Source organism: Myotis nattereri (genome assembly GCF_964212035.1).
Source record: "Myotis nattereri genome assembly, chromosome: 3".
In the NCBI taxonomy this organism is placed as follows: Eukaryota; Metazoa; Chordata; class Mammalia; order Chiroptera; family Vespertilionidae; genus Myotis; species Myotis nattereri.
The window spans coordinates 67,176,943-67,198,709 of record NC_138077.1 but is presented as its reverse complement, the minus strand read 5'-3'; the positions used below and the strand labels follow the sequence as shown (position 1 = coordinate 67,198,709).

The 21,767-nt window shown below is 38.6% G+C and overlaps 1 protein-coding gene across 1 annotated transcript in view; it reads right to left on the bottom strand.

Annotated features, from left to right (window-relative positions):
- Nucleotides 1–74: 74 nt before the first annotated feature.
- The window catches only part of BTLA (B and T lymphocyte associated), a 29,181-nt gene continuing 7,488 nt past the window's right edge, over nucleotides 75–21,767 (bottom strand). Inside the window, exons 2-6 of the mRNA XM_081087382.1 lie at nucleotides 12,492–12,818; nucleotides 7,348–7,383; nucleotides 6,092–6,232; nucleotides 4,556–4,602; nucleotides 75–935 (exon numbers count right to left, since the gene is read on the bottom strand). Of these exons, the coding sequence (XP_080943508.1) occupies nucleotides 660–935; nucleotides 4,556–4,602; nucleotides 6,092–6,232; nucleotides 7,348–7,383; nucleotides 12,492–12,818 (827 nt within the window). The 3' untranslated portion in view covers nucleotides 75–659. The remainder of the gene's footprint in view (nucleotides 936–4,555; nucleotides 4,603–6,091; nucleotides 6,233–7,347; nucleotides 7,384–12,491; nucleotides 12,819–21,767) is intronic.

Here is a 21,767-nt window from a genome sequence, read left to right as displayed (position 1 = left end):
TTGCTTTGCAATCTTACAGGGTGGATAGAAGCATTTGTTTCTCCGGTGTTGGGAACATCTACCCACAACTAGTTGGCATATTCCACATCTTTATTGCACAATTTATTCTTTTCATTACTTTCTTATATCATCAAGTCTAAAATGATTTCTCTTTTACATATAAGAAACCTCAACATTAGTTTGACAGAGGAAAATTTCTTATTATCAAAGATTGACTGGAAATAAACATACTATCATTTCCATATTTATGGTTAGTTAAATTGGACATTCTTTTTCAAGAGTGTGTAGTGAACTGATGCAGATAACACATATCTCTCTTCCCTACATGCGTTTCTGATAGCTCCAAAGAAAATATTGATTTTATATATTGGGTAAAATGTAGCTAAGTTTAAATGTTCTACTACACTGCTATCCATGATATCACTCAGTTTTGGAGAGGAGATGTTGTTCATGGCAATAATATAAAATGCTCCAAAAAAATTTTGTGGCAGAACTTAGTCATTTGTCCCACTGACCTTTAAGATCCAAGCTCCAACATGACCTCCCTGAAAGTGAATCTTCTCAGGTCAAGGACTATCATTTGACATTCTGTAGGTCTCAAGTAATGGTATGGACATGCTGATCATCCAGTGACCACTGGTGGGAGAGCGGGACGAGAATTAACTCCTCACACATATGGCTGCATATTCTGTAGGTGCTTCTTTCACATTTCTTGCCTGCCTTGAGTTCATTTCAATGACAGAGTGGTTCAGCGAAGCATAAACAATGCCCTGTTTGTTTTCCTCCAGATGTGGGTTAGAATAAACCCCAGACTCTTCCTGGACACTGACCCAGGGGTCATTATCATAAACATCAGTTTCTGATGGCAGTGTTTGGGGATTTTGTCTGGTGCCCACTTCAATTTGCTCACTTCTAAAGGGCCAAGGAACATCAACCTACAAGAGAAAAAAAAATTGCTTTAATTATAATTTTAAGATGTGATGGTGCATATTTATTAGCAAACTATAAGTGCAGGCTAAATTGAGTCCTTATACGGTGCATGGGGAGAAATAATGAACTTTTCCTCACATATGCTGTTGACATTTATTTTTTTAAACAGATTCTTCCTTACTAAAGGATAAAAGCTTAAGGACCACTATGTTTGTCCCAAATAGTTACTTTGTGCTATATTACTGGTCACTTTTGAGACCACAGAACACTTTTAAATCCTTCTTCAAGATGAAAAGCGGAGCCCAAATTTATGAAAAAAGCACCAAATATTTCTCAGGGACTTCAGGTAACCTACAACATAATGGATAGTATTTATATGGTTTAGAATAAAATTATTAAAAATAAAGCAGAACAGATACCCTCTAAGGTGCAGAAAAAAATAAATATTATGATTTATCTAAGATATAGTATTATAATTTAATACCTGGAATTGAAACCTTGCTGGAGTTTTATTTTTTTTTGGGGGGGGGGGGAGCAAAGCTTAGGAAAAGTTTAAAATATTTCAATTGTTATTTATATCACAAGAAAATTCTTACGCTTTCAAATGGAGTAAAATATCTTACAGAAAGCTTCTGTAAAAAAGGTGAACTTATGGAAACAGAGAGTAAATGGATCCCGATGTTTTTCACTCTTTTCAATTATTTGTTTGCAATTCCTACTTATACAGGGGGACTCAACTGGTAAAAATGAAGACGTCGTCTTATTTCAATTTTTTAAATCCCAAATTTGTCATTCATGTTCTTGAACTTTGGCCTAGCTGCTTTAAGGTATCAGGTCCACAGTTTTTGATAGTCTACGTGCCTCATATGGCCCTATGTTGTTTTCACTGCTATGTGTGCAGTGGTCCATCCACTTCTCCTCAGCAGAGTTCTACCATACAGGCGTGTGTGGGCCTGAAAATCTAGGTGGTAACTGCTGAGTACACTGCCTCCCTCTGATGAGGTGTCTGCCCAGGAAATAACACTAAGGCTGGATGATGGAGAGCATTAGAGATTATTTTCAATGTCCCCGTGTCCCTGTCTCTTAGCTCAGATGAAAAGTGCTCCAACCGTCACGCAAAGGAGCCTGGTTAAAGTCTACGGAGGAGCAGTGAAGAAGAAGACTGCCATGTGACCTAATAGACATAAATATTCAATATATCAAGTTCTCTATTGAATTTTTCAATCTGTGTCTGTCGACTGTTACCTTGGCTTCTTCCCAAAAGATGTCTCATTTCCACGGAAAACTGTTAGAATGAGTGGGGTAAAGAAAACGTGGTGCTCTGTAGCTGAACTTATCCTGTGGGCGCCTCATCAAAGGGTGGATGCACAAGGTGGGCGCGCCCTGCTGTGGTGGGCAGAGATGGCAAATGTTGAAGCAGCTTTCCTACTCTGTATTTGTATGGCACTGTCCAGTTTACAACACACTTTTAAAAACGTGTTAAGACATAATTTGTATACCTTAAAATTCACTTTTTTAAGTGGACAAGTTAGTGGTTTTTAGTATACCAGCACTTTTATACCCTTAAAGGACCATTCTGGAATAAGATGAGAACTCTGGCTTTTATATGTGTCTGCCAAGTGTTTACCAGTTCCTTTCTCTACTTTGGATTTCTATTCCATGGTTTCCATACAGATTCCTTTTTAAGAAATTTGTAGTCAGTCTCAGAGATCTAATATGGCACCCTTTCTATTATTTTTTGAAATATTTGACAAATCAAAGGGGGCAAAACAGAATTCCTGTGAAATATACGAACACCTTAAAACAAAATTCCCATAGAGGGAATCTTGACTTTGGGTACTGAATAGACAATACGATATACAGATAATGTATTATAGAAATGTATCCCTAAAACCTATATAACTTTATTAACCAATGTCATCCCAATAAATTCAATTTTATAAAATCCCAAATAATTGCACACATAGAAAAACCCCTCTTGAATTCCAGTTCAAATCATAAACAATTTGTCCAGCTTACACAGGAAGTAATATGGCTAGCCCTGGCTGGTGTGGCTCATTTGGTTGGAGTGTTGTCCCACACACCAAAAGCAGGCAGGTTCAATTTCCAGTTTGCAGGTTTGATCCCTATTTGGAGCAGGTGAGGGAGGCAACTGATCAATGTTTCACTCTCATATTGATGTTTCTCCCTCCCTCTCTCCTTCTGAAAAAATCAATGAAAAAGCATGTTTTTGGGTGAGGATTAAAAAAATATATGTAACTACATTTTGACCAGCTTGGCCTTTACTTGTATGATAAATTATTTAGATTATTATTTTAAATCGTTTCATAGTTCTCAGGCCTGATTATAACAAAATGCAGTTTGTTGTTTTTCACTATAGAACGAAAGGAAATAATATTTAATGAAAGTTTCTTACTCAAGGAAGCAAAATCTTAGCACCCATTACAATGATGTCTACTGATACTTACTAGAAACAATACAAGTTTTTAAAGTTGAATGTATTTGAATTGATTTAAAATTAGGCAGCTGGTAGTGAATGCTGATTGCCCTTTAATATTATATGTAGAATTATTGGCTATATCTGCTGCTCACATTTCTGGAACTTTCCAGATTACTACATCTTTATCTCTACTTTGTTTTACTAACACACACACATGTACAGACACACACACCAAGTTCCTTTGCAGTACCTCATCATGACTAAAGTATTTTTTTATAGTTACTATAAAAAACCCTCACACAAGGATATGTTTATTAATTTTAGAGTGAGAGGAAGAGGGAGGGAGAGAGAGAGAGATCAATGTGAGAAGTATCGATTAGTATCGCACCGACTGGGAATCCATCCTGTAACCTTTTGGTGTCCAGGACAACGCTGCAACCAACCAAACCACCCAGCCAAGGCAGTATTTCTTTTTAACAAAGAGTTTCATAAAAAAAATTTTTCAGAAATATATCACCTCATCTTACATTCTTTTTCGAGTTCCAATATTTATACAATATTGAACCCAAAAAGGAAGGCTCAAGTTTATATTTCAAGAACTTGTCGGAAAACTTGGCATTGCCGCCAAAACATCTTTGCTTTGTCTGGGAGGTCTCCTCCTTGATGAGCCCACACACATATGAAAGGCTTTTGCATAGTAGCTCCAACTTCCGCCAAGCTTTTTTATCTGCTGGTGTGATTTACGAAGCAATCATATTTTATTTTATGAGGTTATTTATGGTTTGTTCCTTTATTAAGTCTCAACTCTCTTCCAGAAGGACTTTAAGGTATTTGTGAGAATAAATGAATAGCCTGAAGTCACATAACTGGCCAAGAGCAGAGCCGCGATCTATGGTTCAGTCTCTGACTTTTCTGTTTTGAGCCTGTACTGCCACCCAGGCTCTTCAAAACAAAACCCAAAACAATAAAAAACCACGACTTAGTCTGAGACTTGTTAATCCTGAGGAATCTCTGCTGCAAATGGAGGTGGATTTAAAATAATCAAATTTTTTAAGTAAATCAATATATATAGCACTTGGGACATGTCTGGCACATGGTAGTGTTATAGAGACTCAAATAAAAAATATAAATATTAACATAAAATAACATAGATTGCATTTGTTTTAACAGATACGGTGAACATACCAGGTTATTTCCCCTTTCTGGTGTATTAGAAGGCTCCTTTTGTTCCCCTGGAATTCAAAAAGAAAAATAAGAAACTAAAAGGAGTAAAGAACAACACAAAATTCTTCCCCAAATCCCTGTAAGTTAGGGTTGTGGTAAGAATGTGGGTTCTGGAATCCGACCGCCAACTTGAAATTCAGTCCCTAGAGCAGAGGTGGAATGCCCCTCTACATATTCCCACCCACTTGCATACCAGTGAGAGCAGTATTGTTAGTTTGGCTTGTGTATTTGCTGTGTCTAGCATGGCGCACAAACTCATTTTTTGTGAATTCATGCTGCCCCATTTTCTTCACTTCTCACTCCAGAGAGCCCTCCGACATATTTATTCAGAGGCAGGGATAGCATCTAGTACATCACTTTTGAAAGGCTGGAAATCCTAGTTTGCGGACAATCTATATTCAGTGCCAGACACACGGCTGTCTGGGTCACCTGCATAGCTAGAATTTCCTACCTCCTAGGTCACTTTGGATGTGGGAAGTCAAAGGATTTACCCCTGACTCTTCCTGAGATCTGAGAGAGGTCCCAACAGCTTCAGAAAACATAGTGAAGCTTGGAGAGGGACAATGGAAAGATCCTGGGAGTTGTGGATGTGGAATTGGGGTTACAGAAGACTCTCTCAGGATTCTGAGGAGGTTCTGGGCTCAGAAGTCCTCACCGGAAAATACCAGAAACATTTCTGCCCAGACAAAGATTTCTCTTATGGTAGAAATAAGGGTTTCTTTGTATGACTTAGTTTCTATAGCTACACTGTGGCTGCTATTGTGGGAAAAGGGTTGGGAGTAGATGGCAGAGAGGAACAAAGGAGAAAGAATAGAGTTATTCAGACCGGAGCTAGATCAGAATTCTCCATACATCTGTCTCTTATGTGTTTAAGTGTTCCCTCGTGACATTGAGGGAATTCTTACAAAAGCAGAAAGGCATGGTTCAAAATATATCACACTTCCTCCATCATGCAAACCCCATATTTTTATTACTATTGTTGAGTGCGGGCTCAGTTCAAGCATGTATTTGTAATGGCAACAGAAAGTGCAAGCAGATGAATTTTCTCTGAGGACAGTAGGCCTTCAAATAGACAAGGGCAGGTGTGACTGGCAGAGTGTGATGTGGTGTGAAAAAGAGAATGAGACAGACTAACTCAAATCAGACATGCCGAGAGATTATTTCAACCTCCCTTTCAACACACTGAACATTTTAAAAAGCTTCCCGCACAGACCAAAGATTGACTCAAGTAGAATGAGTAAATTTCAGCAATGTTCCCTCCTTACCACAACGGTTGGCTGTGCTGTGGTGAGCATGTCTCACCATGACTAGAAGGAACCTAAATTAATCCATGAGGCTTTTTGGTGGGAGGATGAGTTGTTCTCCAAGAAAGCATTACCCACGGTTTGTTGCAAAATGTTGGCAAAGAAAACAACAGAAACCAACTACAAGTATATCAGTCCTAGTAGTTGAACCCTAAATGTGTGGCCAGAGCAGTAGAGGGAAGATGGAACCCACCTTGGTGCCTTTTCAGGCAGCAGAATAGGTAGAAACAGGTAATGAGTAGAAGCAATCCTCCCAAAGGAAGCAAACAATAAAGGACCAATGGTGTGTCCTCCACCTCCTTCTTGAAGGGTGGTCCTGCAGCACTGGTTGTATCTGAAATGGCAGTCAATGCTAAAGACAGTCAGGAAATCTGAAACATATTAGGATCGGCAACACCCTCTGCATTGTTAGAACTTGAAGAAAGAAGAGGCCTCCATTTCCCTTCCCCAAGAATCCCAAGCATTAGTCCTCTCTCACTTCTTGCTTTATTGCTGAGCATATGTTGGTGGTTCTAGGTTACAGTTTATTTATTTTTTTTTTTGCAACAATTATCCTTCTTTCTGCTCAGGTTAATCTCCTGTAAAACAACATCCATAAAGCTCTCAGAAAACGCTTCACCAAGCCCTTTCCTTTACATTATCTTATTTAGCTCATACTTATAACTTAAGAAAAGTAGTAAAGTAATTATTTTTATCTAGCCCATGCCTTGAGAAGAGTTTTATTGTTCCAAGACTTGCCCCAGGTCAGACAGATACTGAGTGCACTTGGGACTCAAGTCAACATCTTTCTGATACTTGATTCAAGTTCCTTTAACACAATGCCTTTTAATTGTCTCATAACTCTTTCTTATCTACAAATACCAAATACTTTTGGTATCTCTAGATATTTTTGACATCTTCAGATATGGTTTGCTGGACATATAGCTGGTACTCATTACTTTTGGTCAATGTTAACATGCATTAAGGCCATGTTTGTCCATGATAGGGTGCAACTTATTTTTGGCTCATGAAATAATTTAATTGATCACAAATAAAATTTAAAAATTAAATATTACAGAATAAAAATATCAGAATGCATTATACATCTTTAATTTCATACTTGCCTTAATTTTTTATGCAGAAAAGCTTTATTTCTAAATGTATTAATATAGTTACATTTTAGTTTCCCCATATGCTTGCTTGGGGGGGGGGGGGGTAAGGGAGCTACTGGAACTGGGTATAATGTGGTTTGAAAATTCAGAGTGGTAACAAATGTTGCATTATTCATGCTGCAGCTGCAGACACAGCTGTCTGGGAGAGGGGTGTGGATAGGAATAAGAACGGAGGTTCACACAACAGATAACCTAATACAAACAAATCCATTCAATTAAGAAGATCCAACTTTCATTATTTATACAGCCATCAAACAATCTAGTTCCCTTAATTTTACTTAACCAGATTGATACTTACTTATTAGAGGATGTTCTGAGTTATTTCGAGTCGATTCTGAAATAGAAAAACAAGGTAAGTTTTGAATTTGGTTGTGAAAAGAATGCGGGTGTATATCAGGAATGTCTAAAGTCAGAGCTAGTATCTGAGATGACTCCTGCATTAGCATATTAACAGAGAACCCAATAATCCAGTAAAAGGCAGTTTGTGTAATTTGTGAGTAACTCTGAGATCATAGATACAAAGGAAATTACTGGGTTGATTTTGAGGCTCAAAGAAAGACTGAGTAAATATGTCACAACCTTCATCTGTCTGCTCTGATTCCCCTTCCTCATTCCTTAAGGATAAGGACACACAATACAACCTGTATGACATCTTCTGGTACCGAAAATAACAACACTGCGCCACTGTACACACACTCAGCAGGTGTTCCAAGTGAGCGTGGAAGGCCACAAGGAAAGAATGCTTTTGATGACATGTTGAGCACTCATGCTCAAACAAAGATAGTCCCTCTCACTTCCTGCCTACTCATACCACCCGCACTTTCCTAAGACAATGATCACTTGTCTTTGCAAACTTCCTAATCAGGAACTGAGCAAGGGCAGATTGGGAAGGAAGGAGTTGCAGGCCATTGTATGTTCCAGTGGCTGTTCCCCAGCTCTGTCAACTTTTCCTCTGGGACTTTGCTCTGCAAAGTGCATTGGTTCATTCTGGAAGAATAGTTCCCAATAGTGTCCAAGCCCCTGCTTTTCATCATCCCTGTTATTACATAGACCAATTCTTAACTTGAACATAAAAAGCAAGTGAGAATCAATAAATCGACAAACAATAAGGTTGGTGAGGATGTGGAAAAAAGGGAACCCTTGAGCACTGTTGGTGGGAATGCAAACTGGTGCAGCCACTGTGGAAAGCAGTATGGAGTTACCTCAAAAAATTAAAAATGTAACTGCCACCCAGCGATTCCACTTCTGGTAATATATCCAAAGACACCTAAAACATTAATTCAAAAGAATATATGCATCCTTATGTTTATTTCAGTGTCATTTACCTACATAATTTTATTAAGCAATGTCATCTTGATGAATTCAAAAAAATTTTAAAAAGCAAACGGAATCAGATACAAAAATAGAAAATTTTCCAATATTCCCTAAGAAAGATATTTCAAAGGAAGAAAAGGAAATATTTTTTTTCATAATACATCCAAATATATTTACAAAAAGCATGATTCTTAAATATAATTTCAAAGTATAGTTTTCTCCTTATCTTGTACTTAGTTCACTGAATACTTCCAGGTAGAGGAAAAAAAGGAATTTTTCCTTGACCCTTTCCTGTTGTTTGCTTTTATAACTTCATGAAAGGAAAATTCCACTCAGTTAAAAGCCAGTTATTAAATAATTTTTTGACTTTTTGAGGTAGCAGAGATGACCCAAAGAATTATGACACAGTTCCTGCTTCCCAGAAAAGTATAATCCTTGATGGAATAAAAGACATATCCACACATTATTTTAGTACCAGGGGATGTGTGATAAGTGAGAGGCACAGACCTTCAATAGCATAAAAGTAGCTAGAAAAGAGAAACCACTTCCACCCTGACCGGTTTAGCTCAGAGTGTCAGCCTGAGGACTGAAGGGTCCCAGGTTCGACTCCGGTCAAGGGCATGTACCTTGGTTGCGGGCACATCTCCAGTGTGGGGTGTGCAGGAGGCAGCTGATCGATGTTTCTAACTCTCTATCCCTCTCCCTTCCTCTCTGTAAAAAATCAATAAAATATATTTTAAAGAGAGAGAGAGAGAGAGAGAGAGAGAGAGAGAGAGAGAGAGAGAGAGAGAGAGACTACTTCCTCAAGGGTGGACATGAAAGTTTTCATTAAGAACTTGGGAAATAAGCTGGTCTTGACAGAAGAGATAGAATTTGATAGATGGAGGCAGATGCATGGGGGTCACAGGAGTGGTGACAGCGGCATTGGAAGGACTGTGGTGAAAATATGGCAATGGCAAGTAGGGCTGTCAGGCTGGAGTTGAGCGTTTCTTTATGGAATCCAGAAACAACCCAGAAAGATAGGTGGGGATGCACTGTGGAAGGCTTTGAGTGCTGGGTAACAACCTTGAGCCCAATGTTATAGGTGCTGGGGATGCTCTGCAGGGGACACAATAAATGATTGGGATTATGAGCAAAGTTTATTAGAAAAATTAAGTGTATCAGGAAGATTTTAGGCTGAAATTAACAAAAATTGGAAAACACTAAGGAAGATGAGGTCATACAACAAATTGAAATCATTTAGGAGGAAGATAATAAAAATCTGAGATGATCATAGAAGCTGTAGGAGGCAACACATGGGAGAGTGGAAGGTTGTTGACAGACAAAAATAGAAGGCCAAAGAAAAGTCCTGGGGAATTCAGGAGTATTAATTAACAGAGTGATAATAAAAGAAGTGAGACTGGCCCAGTGGTTTAGCATCAACCCAGGAACCAAGAGGTCACTGGTTTGATTTGGGTCAGGGTACATGCCCGGGTTGTGGACTCCATCCCCAATACAGGGTATACAGGAAGCAGCCAATTGATGATGCTTCTCTTCCATCTCTCTATCCCTCTCCCTTCTTATCGCTCTAAAAATCAATAAAAACATATTTTTTAAAAAATAAATGAAAAGAAAGGAAGGAGAAAAGAAAATTAGGAGAGTAGAAGTCTTCAAAGAGAAATTTAAAGGGCCTTAAATGTCTCTTACTTAGCTCTTAGGCCACTTCATCCTTCATATTCTTTGTCCCAATCCGATCCTAATAAAAAGCATATCTCCTCAGGGCACAGGGTATAAGAGGGGCTGCTGCCTCCCTTTTTCTCTGAAGTTAAGCTCCCTTCTCCACAGGAGAGACAGATTTTTGTAGAGACAGATTATTAATCCTAATTTTAGCCTTGACTTGATTCCCTAGAACAGGCACTTTATCAACTGCATAACCATCTTGGAGTGGTCAAGGAAAGACCCAAATATGGGAGAGACATTTGCCTAAAGTCCTCTCTCTTGTACAGAAGTGGATTGATCTCTCAAGGAAAGACTAAATCGCACAAGAAGGCTCTCTTCCAAGGGAGGTGGACTTAATGTCACTATATTTAATTTGGTTATACATTACATTAATATACATTATATAAATTACCTAGTAGTGCTTATTTTACATTTAACAGTATAATTAATATCATCCAGGAAGTAACATTTTTGTAAGTTTTCCTTTTTGTTGTTGTCAATCCTCACCCAAGGCTGTTTTTTTCCATTGACATTTTAAAGAGAGTGGAAGGGGAAGGAGAGAGAGAGAGAGAGATCGATTGGCTGCAACCCAGGTATGTTCCCTTGACCAGAATTGAACCTGTGACTCTGGGCTGATGCTCTAACCAGTGAGGTACACTGGCTAGGGCAAGTTTTGCTTTTTTTAGAGAGAGAAAGAGAGTGAAAGGGAAGGGAAGAGACAGAGAGAGAAACATCAATGTGAGAGAAACACATCAAGTGGTTGCCTCCTGCACACGCCCTGACTGGAGCTGGGATCAAGGCTGCAACTAAGGTACATGCCCTTGACCAGAATCAAACCCAGGACCCTTCAGTCTGAGGGCCAACGATCTATTCACTGAGCCAAACTTGCTAGGGAAAGTTTTGCTTATTTTTAGCATTTATTTTGCCAGTTAAAAATATATATATATATATATTACTTCTTTAAAATGTTAGTATTATATCTTATTATGTGAATTAATAGTACAATTCTCTCCAGAAAGCATTAATTCCATACATCCTCAATATAGTCTTCTCCAGGTTATTAAAGGCATTTTTGTTTTTTTTTCACTTACCATAGATTGTTTTTTAATTCATTTACAAAGTATTCTTTATTGAACCATCCACTATGTGCCAGACACTATGCCATCTATTTGTAGAGAAGCAAAGATGTTTGAGACACAGCCTCCGCTCTAAAGAGGTTTGTAAACCAGCGCACGGATGGTCACAGGCAACTAGCATTCAGTTTGACCCCAAATTTTCAAAAGCAGAGTCTCAGGGTTGCAGCTAGCACCAAAATATTGTACTTTCTAGGTTAAATTTATTCCTACATGTTTTATTCTTTCTTATACTATTCTAAGTGGAAGTTTTTCTTAATTTATTTTTCGGATTACTAGCTCATTGCTAGAGGATAGAAGTACTACTATTTCTCTGTTGTGAATAAAATTTCATTGAATTCACCTATTAGCTCTAGTAGTTTTTGATGATTTTAAAGAATTTTCTCTATAATATCATATCATCTGTGAAAATATATTTTTACTTCTACCTTTGCTATTTGGATAGTGTTGTTTTTTTCTTGCCTAGTTGCTATGGCTAGAAATTCCAGTTCAATGTTGAATAGAAGCATACATCGTTGTCTTGTTCTTCTTCTTAGGGGAAAAGCTTTATCTTTCACCAATAAATATGATATTAGTTGTGAGAGTCTTATAAACCAAATATATTTTTTTTTACTGTCCCCCAATCCTCTTTTTTATTTTCCATGTTTCATTCAGTTTAGTTTTGCCCAATTTAATGTCAACTTGTCTTTCCTCTGTAGTTTGAGCCTATTGCGATCCTCTGGAGAGACTCTGGAGACAGCTAAATCCATAACTATTCTTAAAACTTATCAGGGAGTCAGGTTATTTGTGTGCTGTTTGCCCTCTGTGCAAACATGAACTATTAACATAACTTCAAGTATTTATTAATAAATGTATGATTTTCTGACCACTACAAATATGACTTCAAGGAATTATGATCAGTAAAAGTCAAGGACAGAAATATGGAAGAGAAATAAAAGAAAAAGTAAACAAGGCAGAGAATAGAAAACTGTCTACTACTATTGGTATTCACTTTGTAATTTTCCCCACATTTTAGAGATCTACTTTTGGACTTACCAAATAAATTTTATTCTTCCTTAAGGCAAAACAATAAATTTCATTATATTTTTCTACTCTTCTCTAATTCACTCACCCCAAAACACATATATACCTACACGCACACATATGTGCATACATGTTATAGTCTATGAGGTGTAGCACCATTTTAATGTTTTATATAAGTTCAGTGTCTAACACAATTACTTAAGAATCTGGGTTTTCCTTTACCTTGAAACATGATGAGAAAAAATATTAGATAGTCTCATTGTCTAGAACTCACCTATCACATTAATAGCTATTGAGTGACTTTCAATGAGTACGGATGAATCATTCAAAAAACAGCGGTATGATCCATTGTCACTAGCCAATGCTCGATCAAAATTTAGAATAAAAATGAAAGTATTCTGCCTGGTTTCCCATTCCTTGTGTTCCCGATGATGGCTAGCCTCCAGAGGCAAACACTCATTTTCTTTGAACTTGCACCAGGTCACGTTAGGTCTGCCAGCGCAGTATACCACAGGGCATTCCAGTTGAAATGGATCCCCTTCATAGACGTTCTGCACTGACTCCCTCTGAACACGAAGTTGTGCTTTACACGGTTTTTTTCCTGAAAGATGAAAACAAAATTAAAATCAAATCTGTCCTGGAAGGACCAGACCTTTGCCAGTTCAACAGTTTCTGCCAAAGATTTCTTAAGCACCATGCTATAATTTTTTGAGATAACACTTTCAGTAATTGACCCTCACTAGCAGAGTGTCTGGCACATGGTAGCACATAATAAATATTTACTGAAAAAAATAAGTAAATAATTTTCTCAATTATTCAATAATTTCCTAAATTTCCAAAATATTTTTATTATAAAATATAGTTTCTTTTATTGTTACTTATTGTTATTATTGTATATGTACTTTAATAAGAAGCAAATAATAACAGCATTTTTTAGTCAATTACTTATTATTTTCCAAGGGCTGTTTAAAACGCATAAGTATTTTAACGCATTTACTTCTTACAACAAAAACAATACACATCAGCAATTTTCAACTGGTGTGCCGTGGTAGGTACACTGGTGTGCCACAAGAATTTTTAAAACATGCAATACCTGACTATTTAGTAGGAAGCATTGACCTCTTTTCCGTTAGGTTGTCTGAAAAAATAACGACAGCCAACACAACAATAGCCATCTGGTGTAAATGAATCAAAATTATATCTATTTTTTGTCAAATCAGCAAAAAATATATTTTAGATGTGCCACAGAATTTTAGTAGGTTATGTGTACCATGAGATAAAAAAGGTTGAAAATCACTGATGTATGTTATTTTGGACCCACATTCCCCATACTGCTCTACCTAGCATAATTTTTCATTTTTTTTTCTATAATCTTGGCAGCATGGTATAAAAATATGCTCTTTTTCAGCTATTTCCTAACACCTGATAAACCTGTCACCATTAATTTCTGCTTGCATATCATCAATCCTTGCTCAGAATAAGTATTACCTGATTGAGTTTTCAGGAATCAGATTGAGACAAGAGACCTGTAAAGAACTTTTAGAAACTCTGAATATTTATAATTAGGGTGTCCTAAAAATATGTATATACACTTAACAGATGATAACTCACTTAATTTTGAAAATGAACTGTATATTAATAAACACTGACTTTATAATCATTCAAAGTGTGTATACATTTTGGGGGGACACCCTGTATTTATAATTGCTCTGAGATCTCAAATAAGTGCACAATAAGGCTTCCCAATTCAGTTGCTTCCAAAAATTCAGAATAAAAATGAAAGCAAACTAAAAGTGAAGTTATGAGAATGAGGTTTTCAAAAAGTTGAAGAGAAAGGGTAAGATAATTTAGCAAAAGGAAGTACTGACCGAAGATGTGGTTAGACTTATGACAAAAAAGCAAGGAGGCAGAGGTGGAAAGACCAAGTGAAACCTTTGTTTCCAGAAGCCCGATGCTCTCCCTAAGTTAATAGGCTCTCTCAGCCTCCTAAGTTCCCTTTTCATTTACTGGGATAAGTCAATCATAGTTTATGGAGCCCATAACTCTGTGCCAGCATTGTGAAAAACGACATGATAGTTATAGACAAAGGCCTTCTTTTTCCAAAAATTTCTTTTTTTAATCCTCATGGGAGGATATTTTTTATTATTATTATTGACTAGAAGCCTGGTGCACAATAATTTGTGCACTGGCGGGGGGGGGGGGTCCCTCAGCCCAACCTGTGCCCTCTCACAGTCTGGGACCCCTCGGGAAATAACCACCTGCTGGCTTAGGCCTGCTCCCCTGGTTGCAGATGGCAGGCCCGGATCCTGCGTTGCGGTGGGCGGCAGCTTGGGATTGCGCTGCTGCCCACCTTGCCCGCCCCGCCCCACACACGGCAGGCCAGGATCTTCCACTGGGGCTGCCAGCGGCTGGGGATTGTGCTGCTGCCAGCCCCAGGAGGGGTGGCGCAGTGGGATCTGCCTGCAGTATGCAAATTAGCTGCCATCTTTGTTGGCAGTTAATTTGCATATCATGCTGATTAGCCAATGGGAGGCGTAGCAAAGGTATGGTCAATTACCATGTTTTTCTATTATTAGATAGGATTTTAGAGAGAGGGGAAAAGGGAGAGAGAGAGAGAGAGAGAGAGAGAGAGAGAGAGAGAGAGACATCCATTGGTTGCTTCCCGTATGTGCCGGAACTGGGGATTAAACCTGAAACCTAGGTATGTGCCCTGACCAGGAATAGAAACCAAAAGCTATTGGTGTAGGGGATGACACCCCAACCAACTGAGCCACCCAGCCAGAGTGACAAAGACTTTCTTCCCTCAAGGAACTTACCTTCCATTTGTGAGACAAGATTAATTAACAACAGGTATTTTCTCTGAAATAAGTTTACTATCTACCACTCTTTTTTCTTCAAGCTCACCTGGGCTAAAAGGAAGGCTCAGAGGGATCTCTTATAAATAAATAAAACATGTTATCTGTCAGCATGGGGCTTGCCTTCCAGTGGAAAATAAAAACACTTGACCAATGGGAGAACAAAATAACACTGGTAAAAAGGTGCAAACTTCATGTGGGTGTGCAGAAGATTCACTTCTACTGGGGCTATTGGAACAAGGTTTATGGAAAGGTTGTGTTCGAGCTGAACCTTATGAGGTGAACCAGGCGCTCTTTGATATTAGAGCAGTGATTGGGCATGGGAGGTCATGGAAGGGCAAAGGCAGAGAGGGCAGGGATCTCATGGAAGATTCATGAACTGATATGCACTTGGGTCATGGTTTTCTGAAACAGTGACATGGAGACCTTTAGCTGCTTCAGAATAAATGGAATAGCATTAGGTGGAAGAAGTTTACATTTTGCTTATCAACCATGAGAAAATACAGAGCTTGATGCTTTTGAGATATTATAAAGGTCATGGAGATAGCTAAAAATTAGAATATTCATTTGAACATGGTTGTTCAAATGCTAAAACATTGTGTGATATTGAGAGAGGCGCCCAGTCTCCCTGGCATTCCATTTCTTTAAAATAAAAATAAAAGGATTGGATGGCAAAAAGAAGAAAATGATCACTTACCACCCTCTCCCACACAAAAATACATACACAACTTCACCTCCCTCAGTGTGTGACTGACACTATAAAGTTACTTGTAAGTCTCGCTTTCTGTTATATTACATTTAGCCATCGAGCTGTCACCCAGTGCTAGTAGTACAGTTGATCATCCCTTGTAGTTCCAGCATTCTTTGACTATACGTTTGGGAGGAGTGTACAGAGTGGAGAAGAGAGCGAGCTGACCACCTCACTGACTTGCAATGGGATTATGGGAACACTCCTGTAGTTCCTGCATACTCATATCAGCAGGATGGGCATCGTCAACTGCCACATTGTCTAGCATGGGAATTTTTCTTGAATGGAGGCATGAATAGATAAATGCAGGCTTGCCATACGCTCTCAAAGTCATCAAGAATACTCTCTCTTTGTACAAAGAAGGTATTATATTCCCCATGTCTCCGAAACAAAAACTAATGCTTGTAGGGTAGGAATGATGCACTGAGCTCAATGGCACCATTTTAATTTTCCACCTGACAAGCATGTTGACTTTTCTTTGCTGTTTGTCCTGAATTGTGCATATCCCTCTCATGACACTTAGGACATCCAAACCTGCCCCCAATGTGTTTGTCTTGTCAAAACAAAACATTTTCTGAAGAGAGATGAAGATCACATTTGCTTGTGGCTGGGGTTTATAGGCCAATGTTAGGTATGGTTGTTCCTGCTATTTTTGTTCCTGTTGCTTTTCTCAAACATTCAGATTTAATGGTAGGAAATTCTCAATGCTAAAAAAAATCTAAATACATGCAGTAAAAGGATGAAATCTCAACCATCCCCAAATTATCAAATGATACAGTATCCTTTTCCAAGTCTTTACAGGTTTGGGAAGCTTCTCATTTTAAAACTTCTTATGGAGTCAGGAAGGGGTTAATAGGGGGAAAGGGGGGGCATATGTAATACTTTCAAAAATAAAGATTTAATTTTTAAGAATTCTCATGGAAACCACTGTTGTATTATCACAATGTGTACAGCCTATGACTAGGCTGTACCTGGCATATTTGATGCTCAGAGAACATTTTTAACATTCCCCTCTTCTATATGGGAACATATTCTCAGAAATAATTGTGAAATGAAACAAATAATAAAATTAAATGAAAAGACACATAGCCAGTGAATAATTTTTACTGAACTTGTACATATAACCATGCAAGTTAGGAGATATTTGAAAAATAATGTTAGAATTCAAGAAAGTAAAAATGTACTATTTACTTAATAATTTTTATATCTACTTGGTGTGAACTTTAATTCTTTAGTTATAGCCTGATATGTTAGTTTATATAAATAATTTTCTAGTAACTAATAAGTGAATTATATTAAAAACTGAAATGCTAAAAAAGATAAAATGTAGGTAATTACTAAATATAAAGTTTTTTTCTTCATTCATTTTTTAATTTAAAAATAATTAACACTTTAAAGAGAAGAATACATTTCAATTGTAAAGATACTAATCAACCAAACATTTCATGTATGAATGCACTTTAGTTCATTCATGAAATTGTACTTCACAGTCTGTACAGTTTTACTGTTTCAAATTTTAAACAAATAAATATTTAAAATGGTTGCATAGAATGAAAGAAATAAAACCTCTCACATTCTGTTTCTTTGTCTCTATAATCACTGTGGTATTATTATGTTTTTTAAATCTATTGTTTAAATGCAGGAATGTGGAGAACCACAGGGACTGGAGATACACACTGTGCCTGGAGCAAGCTTGAGTGATTCTGAGCATTATGAACTTACTCTAGAAATGTAGCTGAATTTGTATATGTCCAGGGCTAACTTTATAACTGGGAAGTTCTCTGAGTTAATTTTCCTTTTTTAATTAAAAAAAATATCTTTATTGTTGAGAGTATTACAGATGTCCCCATTTTTCCCCCACTACCCCCCTCCACCTAGTTCCTCAGGCTTTCACCACATTATTGTCTGCATAGAATGTAATGGTTATCAAAGAGGAAGTACTAAAAATATGTTAATTTGAAGCTTTCATACATATTATTAAAACTCAGCAGTAACCATAGTAATTATTTAGAACTTTAAACCAAAATTATTTTTAAGGGGAAGAATATATTTCTACTGATATTATTGAGAATTGCTGGCACATGGTGATAATTAAAAATAGACCAACTTTTATTTGTTTTTAAATTCTGTACAGACAATGTACCCCGTACTGCCCACACCAGGGGTGTGACTACCTCATTGTTTATGTGACAGTTTATTTAGTAATGTGACTGTTTCTAGTGCAAAGGGGATGCAGAAAGAGGCTGACATTGCTCCTTAATTTTCCCCTTAGATTTTTCTTTGATTATCTTGATTATACAGTCTCTCAGAGCCCTCAGATCTCAAAGAGGAAGAGAGCCCATGTGGCTGGATCAATCAAGAAAGGCTTCAAGGAGGAGATTGAACTCCCTCCTGCCCCATACTCCATCCTGGGGCAAATCTGGTCTTCTTCCCATTATCCTAGTATAATACCATCACCTACCTAGCAGCATGGGAGTCATCTTGATATCTTTCCCCTTTACTGTTCCATTTCATCAGTCCCCAAGTAACTTGATTCAGCATGCAAAATTTTGTTTTCATGCCACTACTTTAATTTGTGTCTCATTCTGCTCCATGTGGGTTATTGTCACAGCTTACCAACTAATCTATATTCCAAACTTGAACTTGCTCCCCTCCCCCTACTTCAATCCATTCTCCACATCACTGTCAGTTTGTCATTCTTAAAATGAAAATCCAATCACAGGACTTTTTGCCTAAAACCCTCCAGACTCTTTAATGCTTACAGGGACATGTTCAGATGTCAACAAATAAAATTTACCCCCTGCCTCCTTATGCAAACTCAACCCACCCCTATATTCCAGCAACCCAAGTACACTTGATATTCTCCCTGGCAAATGTCCCATGTTATTTTGTGTGATATACAGCATCCTATCTAATAAAAGAGTAATATGCAAATTAGTGATCACTCCATCACTCTGTCACAAAGATGGCCGCACCCAGTCCCCTCAGCCCCGCCACTGAAGTGTCCAGGCCTTTTGGCCAGGAAGGTGGTGGGGAGGCAGGGGGGGCGAGGGGCAGAGCAGGTGATCTGAGGGGGCAGGGGTAGAGCTGGCAATCGAAAGGGGCTGGGGTTTCCCTGCCCAGGCCAGAGGCATCAGGCCTGTGCAGGGGTGGAGCCAGCAAAGCAGGGGTCTGGGGTTCCCCTGCCCAGGCCTGCAGCCTCATCAGAGGGGTCTGGGCAGGGGCGGAGCCAGTGATCAGAGTGAACTATAGAGGAAACACCTTTTCTGACCGCTCATTGGCTAAGCTCCCTGTATGCCACTGGTAATATTCTTAGTAACTTGGGTAATAAGAATCCATAAAGGTTATCTAGGGTTTTTCCACCACACTCCTGGAGAGAAAAAAATGAAGGTCTGCTGCTGGAGGGCTAAGAAATGTCATATCCTGCCCTAGCCGGTTTGGCTCAGTGGATAATGCCTCGGCCTGCCAACCACAGGGTCTGGGTTCAATTCTGACCAAAGGCATGTACCTAGGTTGCAGGCTCCTCCCTGGCCAGGGCCCAGGTCAGGGCTCATGCAAGAGGCAACCAATCAAAGTGTTTCTCTCACTTTGATGTTTCTCTCTGTCTTTCCCTTTCTCTTCCCCACTCTCTAAAAATCAATAGAAACATATCCTCAGGTGAGGATAAAAAGAAAGAAAGAAAGAGAGAAGAAAGAAAGAAAGAAAGAAAGAAAGAAAGAAAGAAAGAAAGGTCATATCCTATGAAAGCCCCATCTTAAAAATGCCTAAAGAAAGTTGTCATTTTTTCATGGTGAAGGGACTGGAGTCCGTGTTGATGAAAACACCTTGGTGGCTGCGGTGACTGGCAGTGGCTGCAGCAGTGGGGTGATGGGGCTGGTGCCTTCCCCTGATCAGCCTGGTCACCTCCCACAAAGGGGGGCCAGACTGCAGCTTAGGCCCGCCCTCCAAGGGGAGCAGGGAGTGGGCCTAAGCTGTCAGTAGGACATCCCCTGAGGGCTTCCAGAATGTGAGAGGGGGTAGGCTGGTCTGAGGGACACCCCCCCAAGTGCACGAATTTTGTGCACCGGGCCCCTAGTTCTATTATAATTAAACTAGAGGTTCAATGCATGAAATTTGTGCAAGAGGCTCAACCCTCACAGCAGCCCCTGCTGCCTTGCAGCCATACCCCTGCCCACTGGTCATTCTGGAAGGTTGTCCCGGAAGGTCCTTCCGGAAGGTTGTTCTGCCATCTGGTCTAATTAACATATTAGCTCTTTATTATATAGGATATGTGTTTATGCATCTGTTTTCCTATCTGCTCTAAACCTTTTTGGTGGGATGGTACCTGCCTCTATCGAGGAGATAGCCTTAGAAAAGGTTCAAAAGTAAGATGGCATGATGTACCCTGAGACTTAACAGAGACAGCTTCATGGAGAGAAAAATCTGTCCACAACTCTGACTAATGTTCTCTGTACTAAGGACACAGAGCAGACACAGCTGAACTTCCTTAGAGAGGCCAGTCAAAGGCATTGAGGTGGAGGATGTATGCACCTCAACATGCCCTGCAGTGGTTAAGCTTTAACCACTAAAGAGAAACTAGACCTCATGAGTATGCAGAGTGGAAAGGCCTGATTTATGTCAACTCAGGTTTATATTAAAAATATTTAATAATTGACACGCTGTGGTCATCCAGATACCCACATCCACCAATCAGGAAGGCATGCCAGCCCCAAACAACTGCCTGTCTCAGTACCTCCCAGAGGAGTAAGTGTAGCTGCAGGTACAAGTGTCATCAGGAGCCAAAAAAGATACATAATTTGTGAAACTTATTAGCTCTTTTAAAAAAAAGTTTGTAATTCAAATCTTATATGAAATACAATTTTTTCTTATTTTTTAAAGACCATATGTCTTGATTATTATTGTGAGGAAAATCCCAACCAAGCTTTCCATTGGATAAAAATCTTTCCATTGAAAAATTCTTACATATTATGGAAATTTCAAAATGATTATATTCACTGAACGAAATGAGCACCTGTAATAAATGCAAAATGTCTGACTGGTGCTAAGACAACATTAGGGTTGAACATAAAAAAATGTAAACAAATAATTTTTGAGAAACTGAAATGACTATAAAGGGTATAATATGCTAATAATTTTCTATGACATAATCTAGGATTTTAGCTTCTTTCAGAAGATACTATGATAGATCACCAACCAACCAATTTCAGACACATGGTAGGAGGGTTATGGAAAGAGATAATTCTTCAGTCTCAGGAGGAAAATAGGTCTTCAGAGGATGCAGGTGGTCTGATCTGCTTTCTAGAGGATTTGAGTGGAGGATAGGAGAGGAGCTATGATGACCACCAGGGAAGAGAAACCAGTGCCTCTTCCCTTATAGATTGGTGTGGATTTAGTGATCCCTTGAAGCAGTGACTTGAGCATAGCCAAGGCCGATCCGATCCAGGTACAGCAATAGCAGCCATGTAATCACCCATCAAAGATCCTGGGAGAGCATCCACCTGGACACTCTCATGGAATTACATGCACAGCATCAGAAAGCCCACTGAGCATTCTTTCCCTTGTAAGCTAGTTGCCATTGACTCACAAAATCAGAAATGTGGTGACATGAGATGAGGGTGGGGAGTTCCACCTCATACAGAACCACTAATATTACATTGTATTATGTAATGTTGATTAAACTTACTACTTTAACTCTGTGTTAAAAAACAAACAAACAAAAAACAACCCACTCCATAAATCAGATATTCCAAGAAATACTGGAAATACTTGGGGAAATATGAATAAGAAAGATGTACACATACATGTTAAAATCAGGGTTTTTATTGTAAAGAGTGATCATTGTTAGTTTAAGAAAATCCTATAAATTAATCTTAAGGGATAGAATAAAAACTGACTGAGTCTCAGCCCCTATTGTCAGATGGAAGATATTCACCCACATCTACCTGAG